The sequence below is a fragment of the Lygodium microphyllum genome, chromosome 24 (genome assembly GCF_053477565.2).
Source record: "Lygodium microphyllum isolate KBCC chromosome 24, Lygodium_microphyllum_v1.1.10, whole genome shotgun sequence".
Taxonomy (NCBI): Eukaryota; Viridiplantae; Streptophyta; class Polypodiopsida; order Schizaeales; family Lygodiaceae; genus Lygodium; species Lygodium microphyllum.
The window spans coordinates 105,127,838-105,152,736 of record NC_141158.1 but is presented as its reverse complement, the minus strand read 5'-3'; the positions used below and the strand labels follow the sequence as shown (position 1 = coordinate 105,152,736).

The 24,899-nt window shown below is 42.3% G+C and overlaps 1 protein-coding gene across 5 annotated transcripts in view; it reads left to right on the top strand.

The window, feature by feature from the left end:
• Positions 1-24,899, top strand: part of RUS3 (root UVB sensitive protein (Protein of unknown function, DUF647)) — a 119,002-nt gene that overhangs the window by 43,741 nt on the left and 50,362 nt on the right. For all 5 annotated transcript variants that reach the window (XM_087665448.1, XM_087665450.1, XM_087665449.1 and 2 more), the window contains exons 3-6: positions 1,997-2,056; positions 2,201-2,239; positions 2,309-2,371; positions 12,842-12,898. In XM_087665448.1, the coding sequence (XP_087521574.1) occupies positions 1,997-2,056; positions 2,201-2,239; positions 2,309-2,371; positions 12,842-12,898 (219 nt within the window). The remainder of the gene's footprint in view (positions 1-1,996; positions 2,057-2,200; positions 2,240-2,308; positions 2,372-12,841; positions 12,899-24,899) is intronic.

Here is a 24,899-nt window from a genome sequence, read left to right as displayed (position 1 = left end):
CTTATGGCTCATAGGCCACTATTTCATCGTACAGGACTACAGTATAAACTGCCGCGATCTGCGCCTGCAGTTCATGCCGAAGTATAATGAGGATTTGAAGAGCTCATTAAGCTCTTAGGGAACCATTGGAGGCCACAAAGGACAACTGTGAGGAGCTTATCCCTAAGTACCTGAGCTTCAAAAAGGGTGTGGCGATTCTGAAGACCTTCCTCTGAACATTTCTCGTGAGATGCGTTTTATGCAAAAGCCTGTTGGAATGTATAATGAGAACGGCAGCAGACTTTTCCGTTTTCAGATTCCAGACACAAAGACACCCTCCCTGGCCTTGAAGTTCAGGCTTACATTAGCAGCCGCAGTTGCAGAAGGAATGCTTGATAGAAGTTCAGAATGACTTGTACTAATGGACTGAGTATACTCAAGATCACCTTGCATTGAACCAGAAGGGGAGCTGCAGAAGAGCTTATTGCAGAATTCTTCCAGAAGACATGTCTTCAGGATGGATCAGAAGACACTGAAAGATCACAGCTTGAAAATGGGCTCTCCATGTCTTGGCTGGAAGCAAGGAATGCTTACCTGCAAGTCTAATTAGAAAGAAGAGTTGCAAGAGTCCACTGCTCAGGTCAATGCTGTGAAGCTGGAGCTTCAACACAAGGATTTGAACCTTTTTGACACACAGCATCCAAGTCATTGTTTGACAAATCCAGGGTGGTCAAAAGCTCTGACTCGGCAAATATCTCAGGAAGGTTGCCTGACAGTTGATTACCACTGACATTCAATGTAGCTAAGTTGCTCAAGCCAGAAAGAGCAAATGGTAGATTTCCTGTGAACAGGTTGGAGGACAGAAATAGTTGTTGTACATGAGGTGGAAACTCATTTTAGAGTTTTCAGAAGTATTTGGGACAGATATAATTCATGTCAAGGCAAGCAAGGGCACGCACAATTATTGCGTGCAAGGACTGCTGAAAAGGCAGTATCACACTTCTTGCTGACTCCACTTTCACTGTCTTGCTTCAGAAGTTGGGGTTGATCCTCCCTTCTGCAAGAGCAATTCTGCCTCCTGACATACTACTTGAGCTGTAACATTTTTGCAGCAGCAAGCATGTGTAGCTCAGGATTCTGAAGTAACAAAAGGCTTGGTAATGCTGGAGTAACTGAAAAGGATGCAGTTTGTAGAAGGGACATGTATGACTCTACAAGGGTTGCTGCTGAAGACAAAAAAATAGTCATCTGGAGTTATTGACCAGAGGCAAGCTAGTGCAAGGGTTTTGACTTCTCAAAACAGTTGGAGAATAAGTACAGAACTACACAATCGAATGTTGGATGCTTGCTGTCAATATAGTAGAGAAGTCAACAATCCACAATAGATCATGAATTGTGGACAGTTCAAAATTCACCAGGAGTTTGGGGACACATCATGAATTGTGCTCGCAAGCATTGATTGCATCAAGCAAAGCTGAGCATGTTATACACAGGAAATATGTTTCAGAGAATTATGAGCAGCAGAGGGTGATGTATACTAAGATGTGTGGGCAGATCTCTTAAATCAGTCTAGGTATCACTTTTGCTTCCAATTTGTCTCATAAAGAGCTGGTGCTCAAGGAGGCTAGATTACAATTTTGTGATCAGGTTGCCATTAGAAAACAAGACAAAGAGATTTCCTTAGCCAAGGCCTTGTCGCTTATCTCAGTCATCTATCATGCCAGCCTTTTCTTGAGCAGCTATAGAAGCAATTCTAGAAGATGGAGTTATGGCTTGATAAATGTCTCAGCGGCATCAATGTTATAGTCATTAGAAATTCCAAGTGACATTCACTTCAGTTCTGATATGTATTATATTCAATGGGATGGTTCAAAAATGCAAGAGAGCATAAGCTCTTCTGCAAACTAGTTATATGAAGATGATTTTGGTTAACAGGAACGGAATTGAATGTTGGTCTGGTGCTAACAAACTCTCTTTCCTTTTCTAGTTTTGGCTAAATATGTGTTTTGTCATGTAGGGGTACCCTGAAAGTGTTACCACAGACTACCTGTCCTTTCAGCTTTGGGACACATTACAGGTGTTACTGCTTTGGTTCAACAGCTTACATTGCCTAGACACGGAATCATCTTTTGTGCTAGAAAAAGGGCCTCTTTCTTTTTTATGCTCACTAATGAGACATCATTCAGTTTATAACATAATTGGATTTTCACCATTATTATAGGGGTTATCGACATATGTCCGCAGCATGTTATCAACACAAGTAAGTATTACATTCATGAAACTGCTTATGTCGTTTGATCTATATAAGTGATAACAATTCTGCTCTCAGGCTCTCCTGAGTGGCATTGGAGTAGGACAAACTACTGCTACTGTCATGGGTGCCACATTTCAGGTATGTAAATGCATTTTTTGGGAGTGACAAGGAGTTTTGAGTAGATGGGAATATCCAGTTTAAAAAAGGTTAAGAGTTCTGTAATCTATAGTAAAAGATGCTGTGGCGATACTTGTGTGTGAGTGCAAGGCAGTTTGTGTTTGCAGGCTGTATGTGTACAGACTTCAAATATAGAAATATGTTTGATTTGCCATGAGCGCATGTGTGAGTTATCTGGTAAGAACAGTGCTCCATTTACCGGACAGGTCCGGCAGTGTATAAATTGCATATGCTGGAAGGAACAAGCATGATAGAATCATCATCCATGTGTAAATACATTTCTTCTTCTTGTTTTAGGACAAGCGAGATTTCTGAAGATTCTCTACATTTACTTTTAGAGATCAAGGCCTGCAATCATGTTATTTATGGTTGGCTCTTTGTCAAATGGTTGATAGTTGCACACAGAAATTTGTATCCTCATTTTACCATCCATTTTATGGATTCATTCCCCAAAGGATGTTGACAGTCAAGCATAGAAGCATGGGAAGCTTGCCAGTGAGGATGATGGAAATATCTGTAATGTGCTGAAAGGTAGCTATTTGACAATTCTACTTATCATGGAAAAATATGAGTATAGCAGGCTCATATCATGATTGTCAGAATCTTTGCAAATGTGGGCGTTTTACAGGACCAACTCATGGTGAAAATGGCTTGCAAATGGGTAGCTTTGAAGAGAGTAGGGTAGGAGATGGTGAATGGAAGGTGTGTGATTTGTTTAAATGGCTGTCTGGGGATCCAAGCAGCTTATCAGTCATGTATATGACTCTAACACAATCCATCTATTGAGATTGTCAACCATGACTAGTCACACTTGGTCCCATCTTTCATAGTTGTTTGTTGTCCACTGCCAAATGTCTAGCATATTCAGACTACCTTTGCATCCCATTTCCTCAAGGACAATAGAAATAGTGCACCTTGTTCAATATCAGAGGAGACAGTGGATAATTTTGCGCATTAATTTCAGTTTGACTTGTAATAACATCCTCCTTTGTCATGTGCCTTGCATAGGCTATCCTTTTCTGGTCAAACTTTTACGCTTTATCATGTACTGTCTTAGAATTGATCTTGGCCAATTACAAACACATCAGTGCTTATGCTCATCTCTTCTCAGAAGTACTGATCTTTTCTGCAAGTGCAGAGAAACAAACAGGCCACAGCACCTAACTCTGTCTCACGTGTCTTTTTCACAAAACCTATTAATTTTTGTTAACTTTGCACATGCTAATAAGATACTTGGTTTAAAAATTTGGCAAAAAGGCCTTTATATCAAACAAAAATAGATATGGCTGTTCTGTATTACCAAGTTTGATGTTTGTATGGTTTCACGTATTTAAAAATCCCTTTGTATTTAAAAAGCCCTTTGTATCAAACAACATAGTGACATTACCAAGTTTGATGTTTGTATTGTTTCACGTATTTAAAAATCCCTTTGTATCAAACAACATAGTGACATGGCTGTTCCATATTACCAAGTTCACTGTGATATTTTGGTGAACCACTAGCAGTACAAGAGCCTAATATTAGTAAATTAGGCATTAGACATATTGAGGATGTACTTGCCGATGGTAAACATGTTCTTTCATTCCACAAAGTGTGGCTTGACATTGCATACAAACCCATATGAGCAAAGATCAGGATATAATCACAGAAGCCAGCCTTATCAGCTCGTTCCTAAACTCTGCTTTTCTAGATTAGCAGAGTACATTAAAGCTCATCATTTTGATAAGATTCTGGCCACTTTTGCCAAGGTGCAGTATTGAGGAAAGACATCATTCATTCTTCAGAGCCCAGTTTTTTGATGCCTACTGTTTCTTTAGATGTTCATTGCAGCAACCCCTCTATGATAGTTGCTATGGTTGTGATACACGTGTTTCTCACGTGAATGTGCTTTACCCATGTTTGTCAGCATTTTTAAAATCAATCCCTGTGTTGAAGAGTATCCACTTTGTACATTGAGAACAATAGATCCGTGAAAAGGGAAAAATTATAGGGCTTCTAAAACCTCAACTATCACAAGGGGAGTGGCGAGTGCTTCTTTTAGAAGGATTCCTTTTATTCTATGGTCTCTTATTTTACACTTCCATATACTTCCTCCTACAGATGTTTGAGTTCTGAGATAAATCCTCTTCTTGCGGAACTGGCAGATTTAAAAACATGGGGCTGGCTAATCTTATGTGATTCTATGCACTAGTGGATGAAGTTCCTGAGGTGCCCACCCGAATAGTTTTCCCAACTCGCTTTCCATAAGTTTGATTGGGACCTGAATAATTCTGACAATCAACACATTGTGGTAGTTTCACAATCTCCTGCTTGGGATTTCTGTTATGACTCTCACCTATGTTCAGGTATCTCTTGGTCTAGTTTCTTCACACGGGGCTTTTTGACCTTATGTTTTCTGAATTATGGCTGTGATGACTGTTTGATCTGAGTAATATAGGTAAAGCTTAATTTGACTCTAGTATTTCTAAAAGCCTCTCAATCTCTTTGGATGCATGTAGAAATTCCTATTTTGCAGTAGGAGCGCTGTTAAATTACCACAATTCAATTGGGACTTGGATTTTGCTATGAATTCCAGTTGGACTGAGGATCATTTTGACCCACTAAGATTAAGGCATGTATTAATAAAAATTTAACGTGTATTAATTTAATAAATTTCACTGCTAGATATCTGATTGTCCTGCAAGTCAAGCATTGACATTCTATATATGAGACCCGTTGGAGAAGGAAGCCCCTGTGGATGGAGGGGATCTTGATGTTACACTTAGCGTGTTCCTTCTATGTTTTGGTGAGAACGCTCCCTGATCTCATGGGCACTTTTTACCTTCTAGATGGAGAAGGGTTTTTCCCTGTGTGAATACCCATTAGTGGGTGTGGTACTAAGTACCTTAGGGATTGTAATTTCATTCATGCTCACATAGTGGATGTGATCTTCCTGTACTCTCCTCTCTTGCTGTTCACTTGTTCACTGTGAGTGTGTGTGAGTGTGCGCATGCTGCTAAACCCTAACCTAACATTGTTATTAGAGCCATACCTCTCAGCCGCTGCCAGCTTGCTCGCGCCCTGCCATAGCCGCTGTCGAGCCTTGAGCTCTGGTGCTCTCTTTTCTCTTTGTCTACATGCCACCTTAGTCAGCTGCCTGCTGCGCGTCTTAATTGATAGCCTGCACACTGTCTACCTCCTATCCACATTCAGCCCAACAGTCAACGTGCAGCACATTCAAGTTGGCATCCCACCTCTTCATGCGCAGCTAGTTTAGGTCGCGGTAGCTTGCCTGCCATCAAATCTACATCCGTTTGCTCTCATCTACTTGCCCCAACTAGACTGTGCCACGCCATGCCCGTCTGCATCTGCCTGCCCTGACACACACACCGTCAGCCCAATCAACCATCTGACCAGTTTGCCACGTCACATAGCCTCATCAAAGGCACTGACAATGTGGGCGTGCTGCTGAAATGTGCCGTTTTTCTTGCAGACGTCATCTTCGTCAACTGCCGGACATTATTACAATAAAATATTCAGCTCCCAAGCCTTAATCAGAATTAACTCACTTATAATTGCTCTTGTTTGCGCATAGTACCCCTGCTAAGCACAAAATTTGGGGATTTTGTAGTAGTCACCAAGTTCCTTCAAATTTCTTCAACAAATTTTGGGCTTTTGCCAAAAAATCCCAATTCTCCGCCAAATTTTGGGGTTTTGCATTCCATGCTAAAAAACTACTTGATTTTTCTCTAGAATTTGGGGCTTTCACATTTGAGCTCAAATTTCACCCAATTTCACCAATTAAATTTGGGGCTTTTGTGAAATTTTCCCAAAGTCACTAACATTGAGGCCAATTACATCTTCTACATTGATATTTGCACACATCAGAGCCCTTTTAGCTGCAAAATCTTCATGGATGCCATCAATTTTTTGAAAAATTGTGAGTTTTTGGTATTTTCTTTGCTTTGTTTTTGTGCTACACTTGCATTTGTTCTTTGGACAGCAGCTGGTTTCAAGAAACCAGCAATTCTAGCAAGAAATGGAAGGGAAAAATGATTTGCTCAACATGTTTGGGGATTGAGACAAGCTGGATGGCACGAATTATCCCATGTGGGTAGAAGCATGTACTTGTTGCCAAGTAGCTTTGGGGTTATGTATGTGGTTCGGAAGGTCAGCTTGCAAGCTGAGCCACATAGAATGTCAAAGGTTCTTCTAGCTCATTCACTATCACCAGTGGATCTTTTGCTCCAACTCCTCCTGCACCTCCCATAGCAGATAAGTTGAAATGGGATGGGTGTGATGCCCAAGCTCATGCTTTGATTGCACTTTTGTACAAGAGACAAATTATTCCGCATATTCGGTCATGCATAATGGCCAAGGATGCTTGGAATAAGCTTGCTTCATTGTATGTTGGCTCGTGTAGCCTATTTACGTAAGTAGCTTGAGATGGAGCATATGACAGAGGGTGATTCTTTGGATGTATACATTACATGTGTCAAGGAAATTATGGAGCAGCATGCTAATATTGATGAAATAATTCTTGATGCATCTCTTGTATCTAGGGTCTTGGCTGGTCTACTTGATACTTATCAGAGTTTTGCCAGTACACTCTCTTTACTTGCCAGGAGATACTAATGCTTATACATTTGATGCTTTGGTATCACTATTGTTGCAAGAAGAGCAATCAAGCGAGAATCGCTCTAATATAAGTATGGATAATCAAGCAGTTGCAGCCAGCCATCGAAACAAAGGGAAGTCACTGAAAATTGCAACGTATGGCATCTTGATAGTGGAGCTTCTAAGCACATAACATCCTTTTGTGACTTGTTTGTATTGTATGCAAATGTACAAGTGGAGGGATTTGTTGTATGTGCAAACAATGCTTAGTATGCAATTCAAGGCATTGGTCAAATTTCCATCATTGCAATGGATGGAAAACTATTATGCTTGAAAATGTCTTTGTATGTGCCAAGCATAAAGGAAAAATTGCTTTTAGTTTCAGCCATTGCATGTGCTGGTCTCGTGGTTAAATTCCACACGGATCGATGCAGTGTCTATGATTGTAGTGATGGGGATGCCCTTGTTGTCGCTGTTACTTTGTACAATGGACTCTTTCAGCTTGATTTATATGAGAGGGGAGTATCGGAGGATGCATTACATGTTGATGCCACCATTGTGGATGTCATTGAGTTATAGCATACTTGGTTTGGTCATACTAATTATGACAGTTTGCTTTGCCTAAAAAGAAAAAGATATGGTGTTCAATCTCCCTCCGTTGAAAGCACCTACTCACAATGTATGTGAAAGTTGTGTACTTGGAAAAATGCATCATGCTTTGTTTCCCAAGGGTGGTTCTATGCATAGTGATTAAAAATTACAGCTTGTGCATAGTGATGTTTGTGGGCCCATGTATGTCAAATCCATCGAAGGATACTTGTACTTTGTTACCTTCATTGATGACATGACTCATCATTGTTGGGCATATGCTCTTTGAAGCACAAATCCGAAGTGTTTGTATGTTTTAAAACATTCTTGGCCTTGGCTGAAAATGGTAGTGGATGCAAGCTGATTACACTACTACCGATCGAGGGGGGGGGGGGATATATGTTACAGGAGTTCAACTCCTTTGCTGAAAGGAGCATTATCCATCAGTGTACTATGCCTTACACACCTCAACAAAACCGTGTTGTTGAAAGAAAATATCGCACTTTGATGGAAGTGGCACGTTGTATGCTGTCACACAATAAGCTCCCCCCAAAGTTTTGGCTTGATGCTATCATGTGTGCAGTGTATGTGCTGAATCGCAACCAACTGAAGCATTGGCTGACTGTACACCTTATGAAGCTTAGAATGGCCGGAAACCAATGGTGTCACATATTCATGTAGTAATTCATACATTGAAAGCACACTTTATGTCCTCAAAGATGGGGATAGCCTCTTGATTCTCATTCTTTATGTGGCTGACATACTGTTGATTAGACCTCGTGAGACATATATTTCAGCCTTAAAAGCTAAATCGCAGCATACTTTTGATGTGATAGATCTTGGTCACTTGCACTACTATCTTGGTACAGTGTTTATTGTAGTTTGGGGGGTGGGGGGATTATTTTGTTGTAGTCTAAGTAAGGCAGGCAGCTTTTTGAGTGTTTTCAGATGCAAGACTGCAAGCCTATCTCTACTCCTGTTGAGACAGGCCACAGGTTTACACTTGAAAATGCAGGATAACCTTTTGATACTTCTCTTTATCAATAGACTATTGGCTATTTATTGTACGTGTATAATACACAGCTGGGTATTAAGTTTGGGGTCTCTTAGTTGGCACGCTTTATGCATAGCCCTAGTACTACACATTGGGAAGGAGTTAAACATGTCTTTCGTTATCTTAAAGGCAGTCAAACATTGGGTCTTTTTTATCCTAAAGGCACAACTCTTTTCTTGCATGCATTTTAAAGATAGTGATTGGGATGGTTGTTTTGACACGAGGGTGTCCACTAGTGGCAATTATTTCATGCTTGGTGATTCATGTATTCTTGGATGAGCAAGAAACAATCTACAGTGGTCACATCTTGGTGTGAAACTGAATAGAGGGTAGCATTTATAACCACATTGGAATGTGTATGACTCAGATGCCTTTTGGTCGATCTGGTCGATCTTAGTGTACTAAGCACATTGAGGTGCATTGTCATTATGTCAGAGAAAGGCTTCATGTAGGAGAGATTGACTTAGCTCATTGAGATGCATTATCATTATGTCAGAGAAAGGCTTCATGTAGGGGAGTTTGACTTAGCTTATATCCCTATATAGGACAACTTGGTAGATGTGTTTACGAAAGCTCTCTCTAGAGAGATGTTTGAAGCCTTTCGCAAGGCTCTATGCTTGATACCATTTGGGGATTAATTTTTCTATTCCTTGTATACATTTAGATCATTCACTTGAGGGGGTTTTGTTACACTTATCGTGATCCTCCTACGTTTTGGTGTGAATGCTCCCTTATCCCACGGGTTCTTTTTACCTTCTAGTTGGAGAACGGTTTTTTCCTCATGTGAACACCCGTTAGTGGGTGTGGTACTTAGTATCTTAGTGATTGTACTTTCATTCATACTCACATAGTTGATGTGACTTTCGAGCACTCTTTTTTCTCTTGCTGTTTACTTGTTCACTGTGAGTGTATGTGAGTGTGTGCGTGCTGCTGAACCCTAACCTAACACTTGATGGTTTAAACTTTGGGAGAGTGTATGTAAAGACTATGTGGACACAATAACTTTGATAGATGGGTATGGACGTGGGTGTGTGAAGATATGCTAGGGTTTTGCATTGAGAAAGCACAGACTATACAACCATGACTAAAACACAATAACTTAGACAATACTGCCATAAACACAAACCCTAAATGCAAAACTCAAAACTCAAAGTCAAAAAACAAAAACACAAACACGAACGGAGAGAGAAGAGAACTCTAAAGTGAATGAATCAATGCTATAGAGGAATGAAAGGGCAGAGCAGTGAATGATGTCCGATGGTGATGTCCACCGGAGATAGATCCCGAGTGCTGTAACCACTAGTCGGAGTTGAGAGAGTGCTGAATGTGGAAGGTAGCAGGCTGGTCACCAAAACATAGCAATTTGGAGGCTAAAACTTGGTAAACATAACAGTGTATTGTGTACCACCCAAACAGGTTGAGAACTAATCACCCAAGGCAGAGAACTGTTAGGTGACAGCAGGAGAGGTGTGTGTTGATGTAGATGGCCTATTGCATAGCAAAAATATAGGTACTATAGTAGTCGTTTGGTGGGAGAGATGGTAGTAGCCTGTCACTTGGCACCAGATGCTGAAAATGTAGGCTGATTAGGTGCTATGATGATGGAGCAGATGGAGACCTCCAGACAACAGCGTGATGGCTTGAAACGAGCCGCATGGGGTCGGATGGTGATTGGTTGTAGTTGGTGATGACTGGATAGTAGATGGTAGGTGGCTTATAGCTGAAATCTACATGGCAGAGTGAGAAACTTGCACAAAAGGATAGGCTGAATGCTGGGCAGCCCATCTATTTATAGATTTAGAAGGATCCTCCCAAATTAGGGTTCTCCTTATGGGATACAGAAACTCTCTAGGACTACGCACCATTTAATGAAACTTTTGGTAGTTTACATGTTTTGGGCTGTTTTAAAGAGCTAGTTTGTAAGGCATTTTTAGCTCAACAGGCCCTCCATGATTGCATTCACAAAAGTCCTCTCTCTTTCTCCCTCTCTCTCTTTATATGAAGTGGTTGAGGCTGCTATTGCTATCATATGGGTATGGATTGAAGTAGACATCGAGGCTAAGAAAGGAGGTAGTGATGGCCGTGCCATCCTTGAGTGATGAGCAACCTTTGATCTAGTTGTCAAAGTATGCCATTGAGGAGACCTGATGTTGAGCGGAGTGGTGACAAGTGCCGTCTTCATTTGCTTGGGTGAGCTGAAGTGAAGCCTAAAATATCTTGTTCTCAAGTGTATTACTTGGGTGACATTGGTTGGGGTGCCAGTGAGAGCCACCTAGATGGAGTCCTTTAGACTGCAAATGGGAGGATAATCTCCTACCAGTCTATAGACTAGAGAAGATGATTGGAGGGCTATCACACACACACACACACACACACACTCTCTCTCTCTCTCTCTCTCTCTCTCTCTCTCTCTCTCTTTGAGGGCAAGTTGTGTCCGGAGCGAAGCAGATTGGGGGGAAGGGACCAGCCATAGATGTGCGAGGTGTTGCATTGGAGCCCCTTGGTGGTGGTGGTGGACTGGTTGCAATCTCGTGAGGCTTGCTAGCTCCATCTGTTTGTGATGCTTCTTTGTTGACTGGTGCAAAGCTCTGCTATGGTGATTTCAGCCCCGGGGGGGGGCGCTGCACAGAAATAGAGGTGTGGCGGAAGTGGCTTGGGTGAGGAATTGGATGAAGGCCACTAGGTTGGAGGAAGAGACTGAATGTAGAGGAATAGGAGAGTGGCTTGCATGGAAGGGAGCACCTAGCGGCTAGAGTTGGTGTCCAGTGTGCAATAAGTTGACTAAAAATGGTTTTGGGGGGGTGGGGGTGGGAGTTTGAAGTGGGCATTGGGAGTAAGATAGTACTGTTGCTGTGCAGAAAATGTCGGCTAGGGAGAGATGACTAGGGCCGGCAACATAACAAGGTGGTAGGGCTGGGTAGGGCACAAGATTGCGGGACTTGGCATGGGGGCAGGCAACGTGGTGGTGAGGGCAGTTAGGTGGTGACAAGGGTTGATAGGGTGGTAGGGGTAGGCAGGGCACAACAGGGTAGGGCAGTGGAAGCAACTGACTGGCAGGGCAATGGCAGGGGCTGATAGGGTGATAGGGGTAGGCAGAGTGCAAAATGGCACAGCAAGAGGGGCAGCGAAAGCAGAGCTGAGTGGCAGGGCAGTAGGGGCAGGAGACTTAGGTGTTTGGTGAGGGTAGGCAGCGTGGTGGCAAGGGTTGATAGGGTGGTAGGGGTAGGCAGGCCAGGTAGGGCAGTGGAAGCAACTGACTGGCAGGGCAATGGCAGGAGCTGATAGGGTGGTAGGAGAAGGCAGGGTGCAAAATGGCACAGCAAGAAGGGCGGCGAAAGCAGGGCTGAGTTGCAGGGCAGTAGGGGCAGGAGACTTAGCTGTTTGGTGAGGGTAGGCAGGGTGGTGGAGCTGACAGGGGAGTGAGAACAGGTAGGGGGTGGGAGCAGATGTAGGCAGGGTGGCGGGAGCAGGCAATAGTCCAGGGTGACAGTCAGCATCACATCACCCAGTCTCTCTATATCATTAAGCTGCCTCCAACAGACCACGAGCCAATTGCAGGTAAGCCTTTGTCCAGCTCGAAATCGAAGGCAGTTTGCTTTGACCTTGGTCAGCTCATAGATGTTGAGCCAATTGCAGGTAAGCCTTTGTCCACCTTGAAATCGAAGGCAGTTTGCTTTGACCTTGGTCGCTCATAGATGTTGAGGCTGCCAATGCTTGAACCCTAACATCTAGCTTGCTCCAAATTTTCACCTTTTGACAATGCTTCCATGATCTCTCACACAAGACAATAGGCTTGGTCCAATCAAAGTGATCACTGGGACATTGCTGTTGTTGTAGGAGAGGTCATTGGTATGTGTAATGCGTCGTCTCCAAGAGGGGGGACAAGGGACCTGGGGGTGGGGGGTGGGGATGGGATGAGTGCGGGGAGTGAAGACAATCCTGAAGTTGAGCACGGGAGGGGGAATGTTTGATGACCTGTCTAAAGATCACCGTCTCTGTGTACTCCTTGTTTCAAAAGCTCTCTTTCAAATTGGCTGAATGTGTTGCCAATCAATTTTTGATTTGTTTATTCTGATTTCACATTAGGGAATTCAAATTTCAGAAGTTCTTTTCCATAGTGGCTGGATGTGTGATTGATCAACTTTGAACTGTTTATTCTGATTCCATGTGCTTTTATTTATTTGTGTAAACAGTGGTTTCTACGAGATTTTACTGGTATGCTAGGGGGCATCGTCTTCACAATTATTCAGGTGATCTATCGGTAGCATATAACTTTTGTCAATAGCTTTAAAGTCTTGGGAACTTCTACCATATGATTTTGTGACTAGTCTTGGGAACTTCTACCATATGATTTTGTGACTGTGATTTATGAGGTGAACAAAGTAGGTTCGTGCAGATATTTCAAATACATTTTCTAGTTTTTTCATTGTAACTTAAGTTTAGGTATATCTGGGGTCATTGTGTGAGATGATCCCTTTTCAAGGTTAGAATCTTCCTTGCCCCCGAACTCATAAGATGGAAGGTAGAGATATAGCATAAAGAGTCAAACCTTTGGGATGATACATTTTATTGTAATTTAGTGAAGATTATATGATTAGAGAACTCATCATTAACATGATCTTTCCTCGTCAAGTTTTAGAGCATGTGATTGCATCTCTACAAGCATATGCATCATATCTTTGTTTTCTAAGGGACTTCAAAATGCTTAAGCATCCTGTATGATGTAAGATGCTTAACAATTAGGATATTCACTTATTTTTGTGATTAAATATTTCAAGGAAACTCACAAGGTTATTTGGATAGTCAATAGCATGCAAAACCATGGCTAGGTAAGGAATATCGCTAAGCATATTAACGTGTGTGATAGGTAAAGACTTTTGAAAGTTAAGAGTGTAGGGCAGGCTAGGCATGAGTATAGAAAGTTGAGAAGGGTGTGGTAGGCCAGTAAGGGATATTACTAGGCATGGTAAGGTGTGTGATAGGTAGAGATATAGAAAGTTGAGAAGAGAATGGTTGTGAGAATGAGATATGCAATGGAAGCAATAACAACTGCTGAGCACTCACCAGAACGAACAAGAAAAGCGAAAATCCATAAACTCAAAGAATGAAGAAACAAGCCATGGAATCCATATACCAAAGCATGAGAACAATTGAGGACCAATTACATGTGCAATGGCAAACCACCAGTGTGCTTCTACTGAGTAGTCTCCCTCTCTCTACAGGATGCATGCATGCAAGATCATATGTAGGAGAATGGAGAAGAGGCTTGGGTGTGGAGATATGCCAGGCTTTGCAGAAGAAAACATAGATTGTAGGACCACGATGAAAATATAGTGAACAAATGGACTAACACAAAAATGAAAACCGAAGTATGAACATAATTTAATGAATGAAAGTCAAAATAATGAATATGTACACAATGCTCAAGGGCAGAGCTGTGCAATAGCAGATGGATCTCATGGGTGTGAGTTGAGGGAGATATCGGACTGCGGCATCCACCACAAACGGCTCCTTAGTCTAGGAACCACAATTGGAGCTGAAGCTGATGGAGGAGTGGGCAGGCAACAGAAACACAGCATGTAGGAGATGTGTTGGGGAGTAGGATGATCCACTAGGAGCAAGGCAACAACAATGGAGCCAGATCTGGAGCAAAACTCAGTTGTCCTTTGACTCTTGAGTGCAGATCAGTAGGGTGACAGCTGGTGAAGGTAGAACAGGTGCTAAAGATGCCAAAGAGGCAGTCCGATTGATGCAGAAGGTGGCCACCACATCAGGTTTTAGATGGGATAGCAAAACACAAGCTGAAGCTGGTCCTGGTGATGTTGGTAATGATGAGGATTGTGGCTGGGGCAAAGGGCAGCTTTGTCAGCCACCTCGAGTTGATGGCAACAACATCAAGATGACCATAGCAGCCCTAGAAGGTGATAACATGAGGCTGGAGCCAAATGCTGAAGATGGCAGCCACTAGATGATGAAGGCAACAACAGTAGGTGGTGGTCACGGTAGCAATAGGACGAGGGTGAGCAGCAGAGCTGGTAGCCACATGATGATGTAGACTTAGTGAGATAGGATGGAATTGGGGTACAAGTGTTGATAGGGGATGCAAGTAGCAGCTAGTGTATGACAACTTGATACCCAAAGGGGTAACAAAAGACTATGATGAGTGTGGAAAAGCAGTGAAGTTTGAGTCCTTTAGTGGTGCACAAGATAGGATGAAAGCTTGACTTTCATTTAGTAGTTTGATGTAGCCTATTTAGAGGGAAACTTCACCAAGTTCTCTAAGATTTGAAAGACAGTCACTTTCTTGAAGGGGAACGCATTGTAGTGGTGGTCCACTCTCTAGATGCAAGGGAGATAACCGTCGACATGGGTACAATTCAAGCAAATGTTTACATCAAATTGATTGACAAGTGTCTTTGAGGCGGACATCATGACAGCTTGGAATAAGTTGGATGCTAAGGAATGCAAGAATTCGGAGCAATACAATAAGAAGTTTTGGGATGCATTGCTACCCATCACTTCTTATCACTTGTACCGCTTCAGGAGTAAGGGAAAAAATATGTTTGTGGATTGCCTAAAGGAATCAAGGATTTTTGCATTAAATCCACCATCTTTACCATATCTTACCTCATAGAGACTACTACTACAATAGATGCTTTGGTGCGTGGGAAGGATTCGGGCTTTCTAGAGAGTAGGGAGAAGCCGAATAATAAGTTGTTTGTTTAAGGCTCAGGAAAGGGGTAGATCAAAAAATTAGCTTGAAAAGAGGCCAAAACAACAAAGAAAGGGCTCGAAAACATTGGCACACTGTAGGGAATTGATGTTTGCAAATAAATGTTCCATTTGTGAACAAGAGGGTCACATTGCAAGGGACTATTCCAATAGGGCAGCAAGTTGGAAAATAAAAAAATGAGTGAGATTCTAAGAGAAGGAAGCCCAAAGCATCTGTGGGATTGGTGTTCGATGTTGTCAGTGTGATCAGCCCAATGACGGATGCTATTGAGTTGTGTTGAGCATGGGGCAAAATTAGGAATTAGCATGCATTGATATTCTTTGATAATGGTGCATGAGCCAACTTCATCTCTGTAGACATGGCAGCCCGTCTGGCATCAGAGAGGATGAGATGAAGTTGAAATGACATGTAAAAGTCATGCAAAGCCCCTCACACTGCTCATTGGAGAGCTTTGGTTGCATATACAAGGATATGGACAATGAAGAGTTTTTCATTGCTTCACTTGAGAGTTGTAATGTAGTGCTTAGTATGCCATAGTGTCATCGTATGCATGCGGTGATTGATTCACGTGTAAAAGAGATTACTATTCAGCATAAGGAAAATACACTCAAACTTGATGTAAAGTTAAAAGGGGAATCTATCTCTATTGTATCTGCAGTTGTTGTTTCTAAAGTAATGAAAAATCATATTTTAGCGTACTTGGTTTTTACTAAGGGTAAGGATGATAATGAGAATGTTGGGAATATGCCCAAGTTAGAGAAGGATGGCATGTCATTTTTGAAAATGTATGCTCATTGCTTCTCTCAGTCACTTCCAAGGCAGCTACCGCTTGAACGGTATGAAGATCATGGCATAGATCTTATTCTTGAATGTAGCCCACCTAATAAGCCACCCTAAAAAGCTAGTGTAGCCCAATAGGAGATTAAGAGTCCGGTGAATGACTTGTTAGAAAAAGGGTCGATTCAGCCCAACTCATTTCCTTTTTGTTCTCTAGTGCTTTTGGTGTAGAAAAAGGATGGTTCATGGTGTATGTGCATTGATTATCGTGCTCTAAACAAAAACACAATAAAGAATCGGTTTTTGATCCCTTGGATTGATGATGTTATGGATCAATTGCAAGGGTAGCCATATTCAGCCTTAAAGATTTCAATTTTGGACTTACGAATGCTCTTGCTACTTTCATTTCTTTGATGACATGATTGTCTATTTAAAGAATGAGGCAAAGTATAGAAAACACTTGAACATCATGTTCAATGAACTACATAAGCATAGGCCGGTTATCAATGACAAGAAAAGTGAGTTCTTTTTGCATGAGATTCACTTTTTGGGGCATATTGTATCGGTTGATGGTATTCGCATGGACCCTGTAGAGGTTGAAACAATACAATCATGGGAATTTCAGCATTTGAAAAGTTGAAGGAAAAGATAACTTCAAATCTTGTGCTTGTGTTGTTTGATCTAAGAAAGTCAGTGTGATGTATGTGGTAACATCGTTGGGGTTCTTCTTATGCAAGATGGCCGAGTTGGGGCTTATAGAGCTAAATTCTCCATGGTGCAGAGAAGAATTTGCAGGTTTATGAGAAAGAGCTCTTTGCTGTAATTCATGCACTGTCTACGTGGAAACACTATTTGTTGGGGGATTGATTTTATAGTACAGATAGACCATTAGACTTTGAGGTGCTTTCTGACGTAGACAAAGTTGTTAGAGAAGCATATGAGATGGGAAAATTTTCTCTTTATGTTTCATTTTTAGATTGTACATATTGATGGTAAAAACAATGTTGTGGTTGATGCATTGACAGGTAAGCCACAAATTTCAGCCATGAGCATGGTTTATCACACTAAGTTGCATGCCATGAAATGTTGAGAAATGTGCAATCACATCCACCATAGCCTCTTTGTATGGAATAAACAAGGCAAAGAAACATACTGCAAATAAAGCCTTAGACTAGGTCATGTATGCATGGTTTATTAAAACCACGGTTGGTGTTTACCATGGTTCCTTTCCACTTTTCTCCACCTACCAATACCACCTACTGTAAGGCTATAAAAGACACTCATCCCCACACTCATTCAATCAGTCATTATCAATCAGTTGTACTTGCATTATGCTTGGATAATATTAGTTGTTCTTCTTTGTCAATGCTTCTACCTCATTATGATTGTTTATTTGCTCATCAGTGATCCTTCATAGCATACATTCTCAATATTTTAACATGGTATCAGAGCGGGTTTTAAGTTAGTGAGTCATCAAGCCACTAATTGAGTCATTCCAGTTTGAATTTCTGGCTCCCTCCACTTTTCCATGGATCTCTCACCTATCTCCATAGCTACCCACCTTCAGTGGAGGACTCCCTCTCCAAGCCGTTTCAGCTCGAGATTTCTTCTAGGCAAATACTCCCTGACTCAAGGCGCTCCTGCCCATCACTTCAAACCCTGACATTGGTGGTTCATCAAACCCTGCCCATCACTTCAAACCCTGCCCATCACTACAGCATCAAATGGGGAACACTCGAACTTGCAAGATCTTGAAGATTCCAAGTTCAAGGGCATAATAGTCACCAAATCGCCTAGTGATTCTTGGCACTTGTGCTCAACTGAAATTTGAAATTTTTGGAGCTGATTTGTTGCTGATCTTGCAATCTCAAAATGGGCATGGACTCACTGACATCCCAATTCAATAGTGTTGGATTCCATACATGGCAAACTAGGATCAAACTGATGCTAATGAAAAAAGGCTTGTGGTCTGTTGGATTCCATACATGGCAAACTAGGATCAAACTGATGCTAATGAAAAAAGGCTTGTGGTCAATCACAAGTGGTTAAGAGAAGAAACTAAGGGAAGTTGCACTTTCAGTCATATGGGATAAAAATGATGCTAAGACTCAAGCTATTATCAAGCTCGAACTTGATGACAGCTACATTCATCATGTTGATGATTGTGAAATCTCTTACGCGACATGCGATCGATTAGAAACTCTATTTGGAGCTCATTTCAAATCCTCAAAATATGGTATATTGATTCAAATTTTTAGGCTTGACATGCAAAGTAATACCTCACTTGCAACTCATTTGAATTATATGGAAAGCTTGTTGACACAACTTGCAGGAATCAACTTAAAGATGGATAAAGACATTTGCATTGGAGTGCTTCTCAAAAGTCTTCCACCTGAGTTTGATAATGTGTCTACCACATTAATCAACATGCCAAAGCCGAAACTTGCGGACATCAAAGCCTCTCTCCTGGAAGAGGAAAATAAGATCAAGAACAAGGGAGAAATAAGCATCCCAAGAGGAGATCAACAACTCCTCTATGTGAAATGGAAGAAGAACGTAGTTTGTGACTTTTGTAAGAAATCTGGGCATATTGAGAAATTTTTCTATGCTAAGAAAAGGTCTCAAAGAGCATATCTTGCTACAGTCAAAGAAGATGAAAACATTGAAGAAGAAGGAGAAGAAGATGTTGGGTATTTGACTCACGCCTCACTTACGCCTACGCTCATATGGGAGTGTCGGTGATCAGTAGGACACTGGGGCACTTTTTACTCTCGGTAGGAGAGGTTTTTTCCCCCAGACTTAGTCTTATTTTCGTATGTGCTTATGTGCTTATGTTACACACTTATGGGCACTTACCGTGTGTCGGGTGTGAACACCCCCTACAACCCTAAGGTTTAAGGGTTGTACTTTGTACTTTCATTCTACACTCTTTCAGTCTATTGGATTGGGTGTCGTGCTTCACTCTGTCTCTCTCGCTCTCACAGTGTCTACTGCACTCTCAGCTGTACCTCGATCCTCTCACCCCCTCACATTTGGTATCAGAGCAGTCTGCAGTCCCCGTCAGTTCTGCAGCCCCCGCCAGTTCTGCCCCAGAGTCGCCAGTCTGCAGTCGACTATCAGCTAGAGGCGCCACCTGTACCTGCGCAGCCTCCCTGCGTTGAGTAGCCAGCGCGCAGCTCCACGTCGTCAGCTCCAGCCGCCTGCACAGCTGCCCCGCCAGTCCCGTCTGAAGTGCCAGCTCCCGCCAGTCCAGTCCAAAGCGCCTCCTAACTCCCGCTTGCTGAGCACTGCGTTGCCTGCCTGTGGCCAACGCCACCCGTCTGTGTGCAGCGTTGACTTTGCAGCTCCACGCCTGAGAACCGCTCGTCTGTGCCCGCCCGACTGTCAGTTTGCGCCGCCTGTCAGCACCACACTGACCACCCCTCTGACCTGACACCATCTGCTTGTGGCCTACAAAGTACAGCCTGACTGCCCTGCCTACCTGCGACCTGACCAGCGTCCACCCTCTCCACGTCAGGTATTTTTTTAAAAATTATCATTTTATTCCAGAATAAATTTTTGGCAGAGGGGGTTCCTATGCAAGCAGGCATAGAATTCAGGATACGTGTCTGGGACACGGTTGATGCAAATTTCTGGGCACATTCATAAAATTTTTTGGGGCTTTTATGTATTTTGAGGACATTTGCATTAGAACTGCAGTTACAGTCACAGAAAGACTATTTTGAACACATTTTTGGCAGAAATTTTGGGGATTTTGATATTACAGTGTTGGTGAGCACTGTTTGCACCTTCGGAAGCGTGCATTAAAGACAATTTTTGACAGAGCACACCCTTGCACATTAATTGCAGAAGTGTGCTTGCTGCAATTTTTGGAAATTTGCAGATTTCCAATCCTTACTGCTTTGACATTGCTCATTTGTCTTTGGAAATTTGTCATCATGGCAAATCAGGGAGGTGATGTATTTACGTATGTATCCAAAGAAGACAGATTGGATGGAAACAATTATTCGCTATGGTTATTCATGATGAAGAATGTATTAGTGGCTAAGAATTTATGGGATTATGTGAGTGGAGAGGAAACTCGATCGGGAGTTGTAGCTCCCGTTCTCCTCCTCAAGGGGCACGTGGACAACGGGGACCTCAGCCCGCTCCACCTCAGCCACTTCCTCCAAGAACTGCAGCTCAAAAAGCTTGGGATACACGTGATGGACAAGCCTTGTCGTTGATTGCTTTGGCAGTTCAGCGGTCCATCATCCCTCACATTCGTTCAACATCTTCTTCACGAGATGCATGGCTGACTTTGGAGCATATGTTTGCAGGACAAAATGAGACTCGAATCTCTTTCTTGAAGAAAGAGTTCGAGACTTTGAAGATGAATGAGGGTGATTCTATGCAGGATCACTTGAATAAGATTCAGGACTTGCGGGAGCAGCTCATGAATGTAGATGAGTACTTTTCAGATGCACAGTTGATATCCACCACCTTGAATTCCTTACCTCCTTCGTACTTGTCTTTTCATACTGCATTGAACCTCACCATGAGGATTGCCGAGCACCCACTCACTTTTATTCAGCTGGTTAGTTTGCTTCTAGAGGAGCAAACAAGAAAAAATAGTGGTGTGGATGCTATAGTCTCTGAGCAGGCTTTTGTGGCAAGACAGAAAGGCAAAAATAGCAAGGTGAAAAATGCTCCGCAGAGTTCTGGTACTTCTGGCACATCACAGAATCAGACAAAAGGGGGGACGCAAGCTAAAAAGGGAAAATGTCATTATTGTAAGAAGCCAGGCCACTATAACACTGAGTGCAGGAAGCGCATTGCCAAAGAGAAGGAGGAGTCAGGAATGTCTGTTTCTACTACTCCTTCCACTGCTAGTGAGTCCGCGTTCTTTGTTGTAGACAGGGACTATTGTTTTTACACTTGCAGTTATGATATCTCTTGGGTTGATAGAGCACTTAGCTCTACAGAGGATGCTGACACTTGGTTCTTTGACAGTGGTGCTTCTAGACATATTGCATCTCGCAGAGATTTGTTTGCTTCAGTTAGTGTACCTCCCGTTGGGAAATCTGTATAGTGTGTCAATAATGCATCATACCCTGTTCGTGGTATTGGGGAGATTCAGCTCACAGCCATTGATGGCTCTATTCTCCGCCTGCAGGATGCTTTGTTTGTGCCTGGGATCAAGAAGAATTTGCTTTCTATTTCTTCTTTGGCACGTTGTGGTTTGCAGGTCACATTTGATGATGACCGTTGCATGGTTAGAGATAAAGAACGCATGACTTTGGTCTTGACAGGATCTTTGTGTCATGGTTTATATGAGTTGGATGCTCTTTCAGTAGATCAGTCGGCATACTTGACATCCACTCTTACTCCTGCTATGATACAGGCGGAGTTATGGCATGCTCGTTTAGGGCATGTAAACTTTGGCAGCTTGATGCTTTTGCAGCGTACTCAGATGCAGGATGGCTTATCTCTCTTGGAGAGACCCCCTGAGCACTTATGCGAGGGATGCATTTTGGGGAAAATGCATCGTTTCTCATTTCCTCGTGATGTTGCTTTCAGAGCAATAACCAGATTGCAGTTGGTGCATTCAGATGTTTGTGGGCCTATGCAAACAATGTCATTGGGTGGTTGTTACTATTTTGTGACATTCATTGATGACTTTACACGTTTTTGCTGGGTCTACTATTTGAAAAAGAAGTCAGAAGTGTATGATGCATTTTTGGCTTTCAGTGCACTTGTTGAAAATCAATCTGGATGTAAAATTAAGACTCTCCGTTCGGACCGAGGGGGGGAATACATGTCCTCTATGCTGAATTCTTTTTTGAAGCAGAAAGGCATAGTCCATCAGTACACTACTGCCTATACTCCCCAGCAGAATGGGGTAGCAGAGAGGAGGAATCGGTCACTCATGGAGATGGCCAGATGTATGCTGAAGGCAAAGAGCTTGCCTCATAGTTTTTGGATGGAAGCAGTCATGTGTGCTTGCCATATTTTGAACAGATGCCCTACCAAAGCCTTGAAGACCATCACACCTTTTGAGGCTTGGAACAGCCGTAAACCTTCTGTTGGCCACTTCCGTACCTTTGGGTGTCTTGCCTATGCCCATATTCCACAGGTACTTAGAAAAAAGTTGGACAACAAGGTTGTTAAGTGCATTTTTATGGGATATAGTAGTGAGAGCAAAGGCTACAGACTCTATGATCCCGTTACAAAGACGGTTTTTGTCAGCAGGGATGTTGTTTTTGATGAAAAATCAGAATTATCCTTGGCTGGTTTGGACACATATCAGGCTGCCCGTGATGTTTTTGAAGGGCTGCTGCCCATTACTTTTGGTGATTCAGCTGGAGCTTCAGAAAATGAACCTAATGTTCAGCCAGCTGCTCCTATGGAAAGTGCAGAAATTCAGCCATTGGCTGATCGGAATATTCAGCATAATGCTGAAACTGAAATTCAGCAAGAGCTTGCACACAGTCAGGAAGCTAGACAGTTACCTAGATGGTATTTGCAGACTATGCAAGATAGTCCTTTGGATGCACCCATGGCTGGTCGTACTAGAAGGCAAACTCGTTTGCATGATTCAGCACATACCATGGAGTTTGTTATGGCAGCAAGTACTTTTGATAATGAAGAGCTTGAATGTTTTGAGGATGCACAACACAGTGTGTATTGGATGGCAGCAATGTAAGCTGAATCAGATTCTATCACTAAGAATCAAACTTGGGATTTGGTGTCTTTGCCATTTGGGAAGAAAGCCATTGGAACGAAATGAGTCTACAAACTGAAAAGGAAAGCAGATGGATCCATTGATAAATACAAGGCACGGCTTGTAGCTAAAGGCTACGCACAGATGAAATTCTCATCATCCTTTCATTCGGAGATAGATGGTTAGTTTGAGGAAGGAAATTCCACAGTGTTGGATCTTTTGAGGTGTTGTGTTTTAGAACACAAGACACAATGGGAGCAGTATTTGCCATTGGTTGAGTTTGCTTACAATAATAGAGTTTATAGTTCGACTGGCAAAACTCCATTTAAGGTTGTTGAGGTTGGCAAGAAGGCACCGCCTATCTTGTAGACTAAGGATAAAATCTTTGAGGCTGATCATTATGTCGAAAACTTGGATGCAGTCTATGCAAAGATAAAGTATGCACTTCAAAGATCACAGGAAAAAAGAAGGTAGCTAATCACCACAGACATGCTTTGTAGTTTAAAGAGGGCGATTCTGTATTGGTGCGTTTTGAAAAGGCAAGGCTGAAAAAGATGAAAGGAAGGGAGAAGTTGTATCCAAAGTTGAGTATGAGATACCATGGGCCCTTCTAAGTGTTGGAAAAGATGAGCGATGTGGCATATCTGCTGAAATTACCTCCACATTGGCGGATTCACAATGACTTCCATGTCAGTTTATTGAGGCCTTTTCATGGTGATATGCTAGAGGATATATCTACTGAAATTTAGCTTGAGGTTGAAGAGCTAAATCTTGGTACCCAAGCAGATCTTGGCACATAAGGAAAGAAAGGTTAGGGGTAAAGTTTCCAAGAGATATTTAGTGAAGGTTTATAACTATTCACCAATGGATGCAAAATGGATGGAAGAGGATGACTTGGCAGACCATTCTTCGTTGTTGCAACTTTACCTAGATGCATTTCAGTTAGAGCCGACTTCAGTTCTTCAATCAGGCATAGTAGAGGAAAGGCAAGGAGCATTGCCTTATTCTCAAGGGGGAGGCAACACTTCCACTCCACGAGTTTCGGACAACTCTCGTATATAGTGGATCTCGGATGTATTCGGCATGGATCCAAGGTACTGTGCTGATTGTATGTTTGCCACGAGGTCACTATTTTGGTATGCTAGCCACTATGAGATGTATGTAGATGAGTATGGTTGTTACCATGGATCTGAGACTATACTTTTGTATTAGTTTGGGATCGGTTCATGATCAGTTCAGTATGAGCTTTTGCCTCAGTTTTGAGATCAAGTTCTGATAAGTTTGAGCTTAGTTTTTGATCAGTTTGAGAAACGTTTATGGTCACTTTTGGCATTAGTTTTACATCAATATGATTAGTTTTTGCAATCAAGTTGTGATCAGTTTGGGATCACATTTGCAGCAGTTTGTGATAATTCTCAGATTAGAAAGTGATCAGTTTATGCTTAGTTTTCAATGGTTTACAGCTCTCCCCAAAAGATGGTGATACTAGAGGAAACACCATTGTACCAATTAATGGTGAAGGTGCAAAGCATCCAATTGTTGAGAAGCTTTCTAGAAGAAAGGACTTTCGGGTCAAGAAGAGTAAAAAGACCTCACCTCGAGTGAGGCAGATAAGGAGAAAGTCATCTCCCTCAGCAACCAGCTACTCCCCTGATTACTCAAGCTGCTGCTGCTGCTGCTGCTGCTGCTGCTCCTCCTCCTCCTCCTCCTCCTCCTCCTCCTCCTCCTCCTCCTCAGCCTCCTCGAATAGTCACACTATATGCTCAAAACTAATCAATCATCAATCACAGTCCAATTGCAAAGAGGAAGAATCTCCTTTCCAAGCTTTACAAAACAAGAAGATTTCTTAACTTCTCTACCATAATCCAACAACTATGAAGACATGGGTGCACAAGCTCAAGTCTGGGGATAAGGACATAAAGTTTGACTCTTACTCGGGTAAGAGAGAATGGATTTCTAGCAATAGTTTTGGATTGTTTTGGAGATTTCTGTCATGTTTATGCTGATTGGAAATTCTCAGTAAGGTTTGGGGCATGTG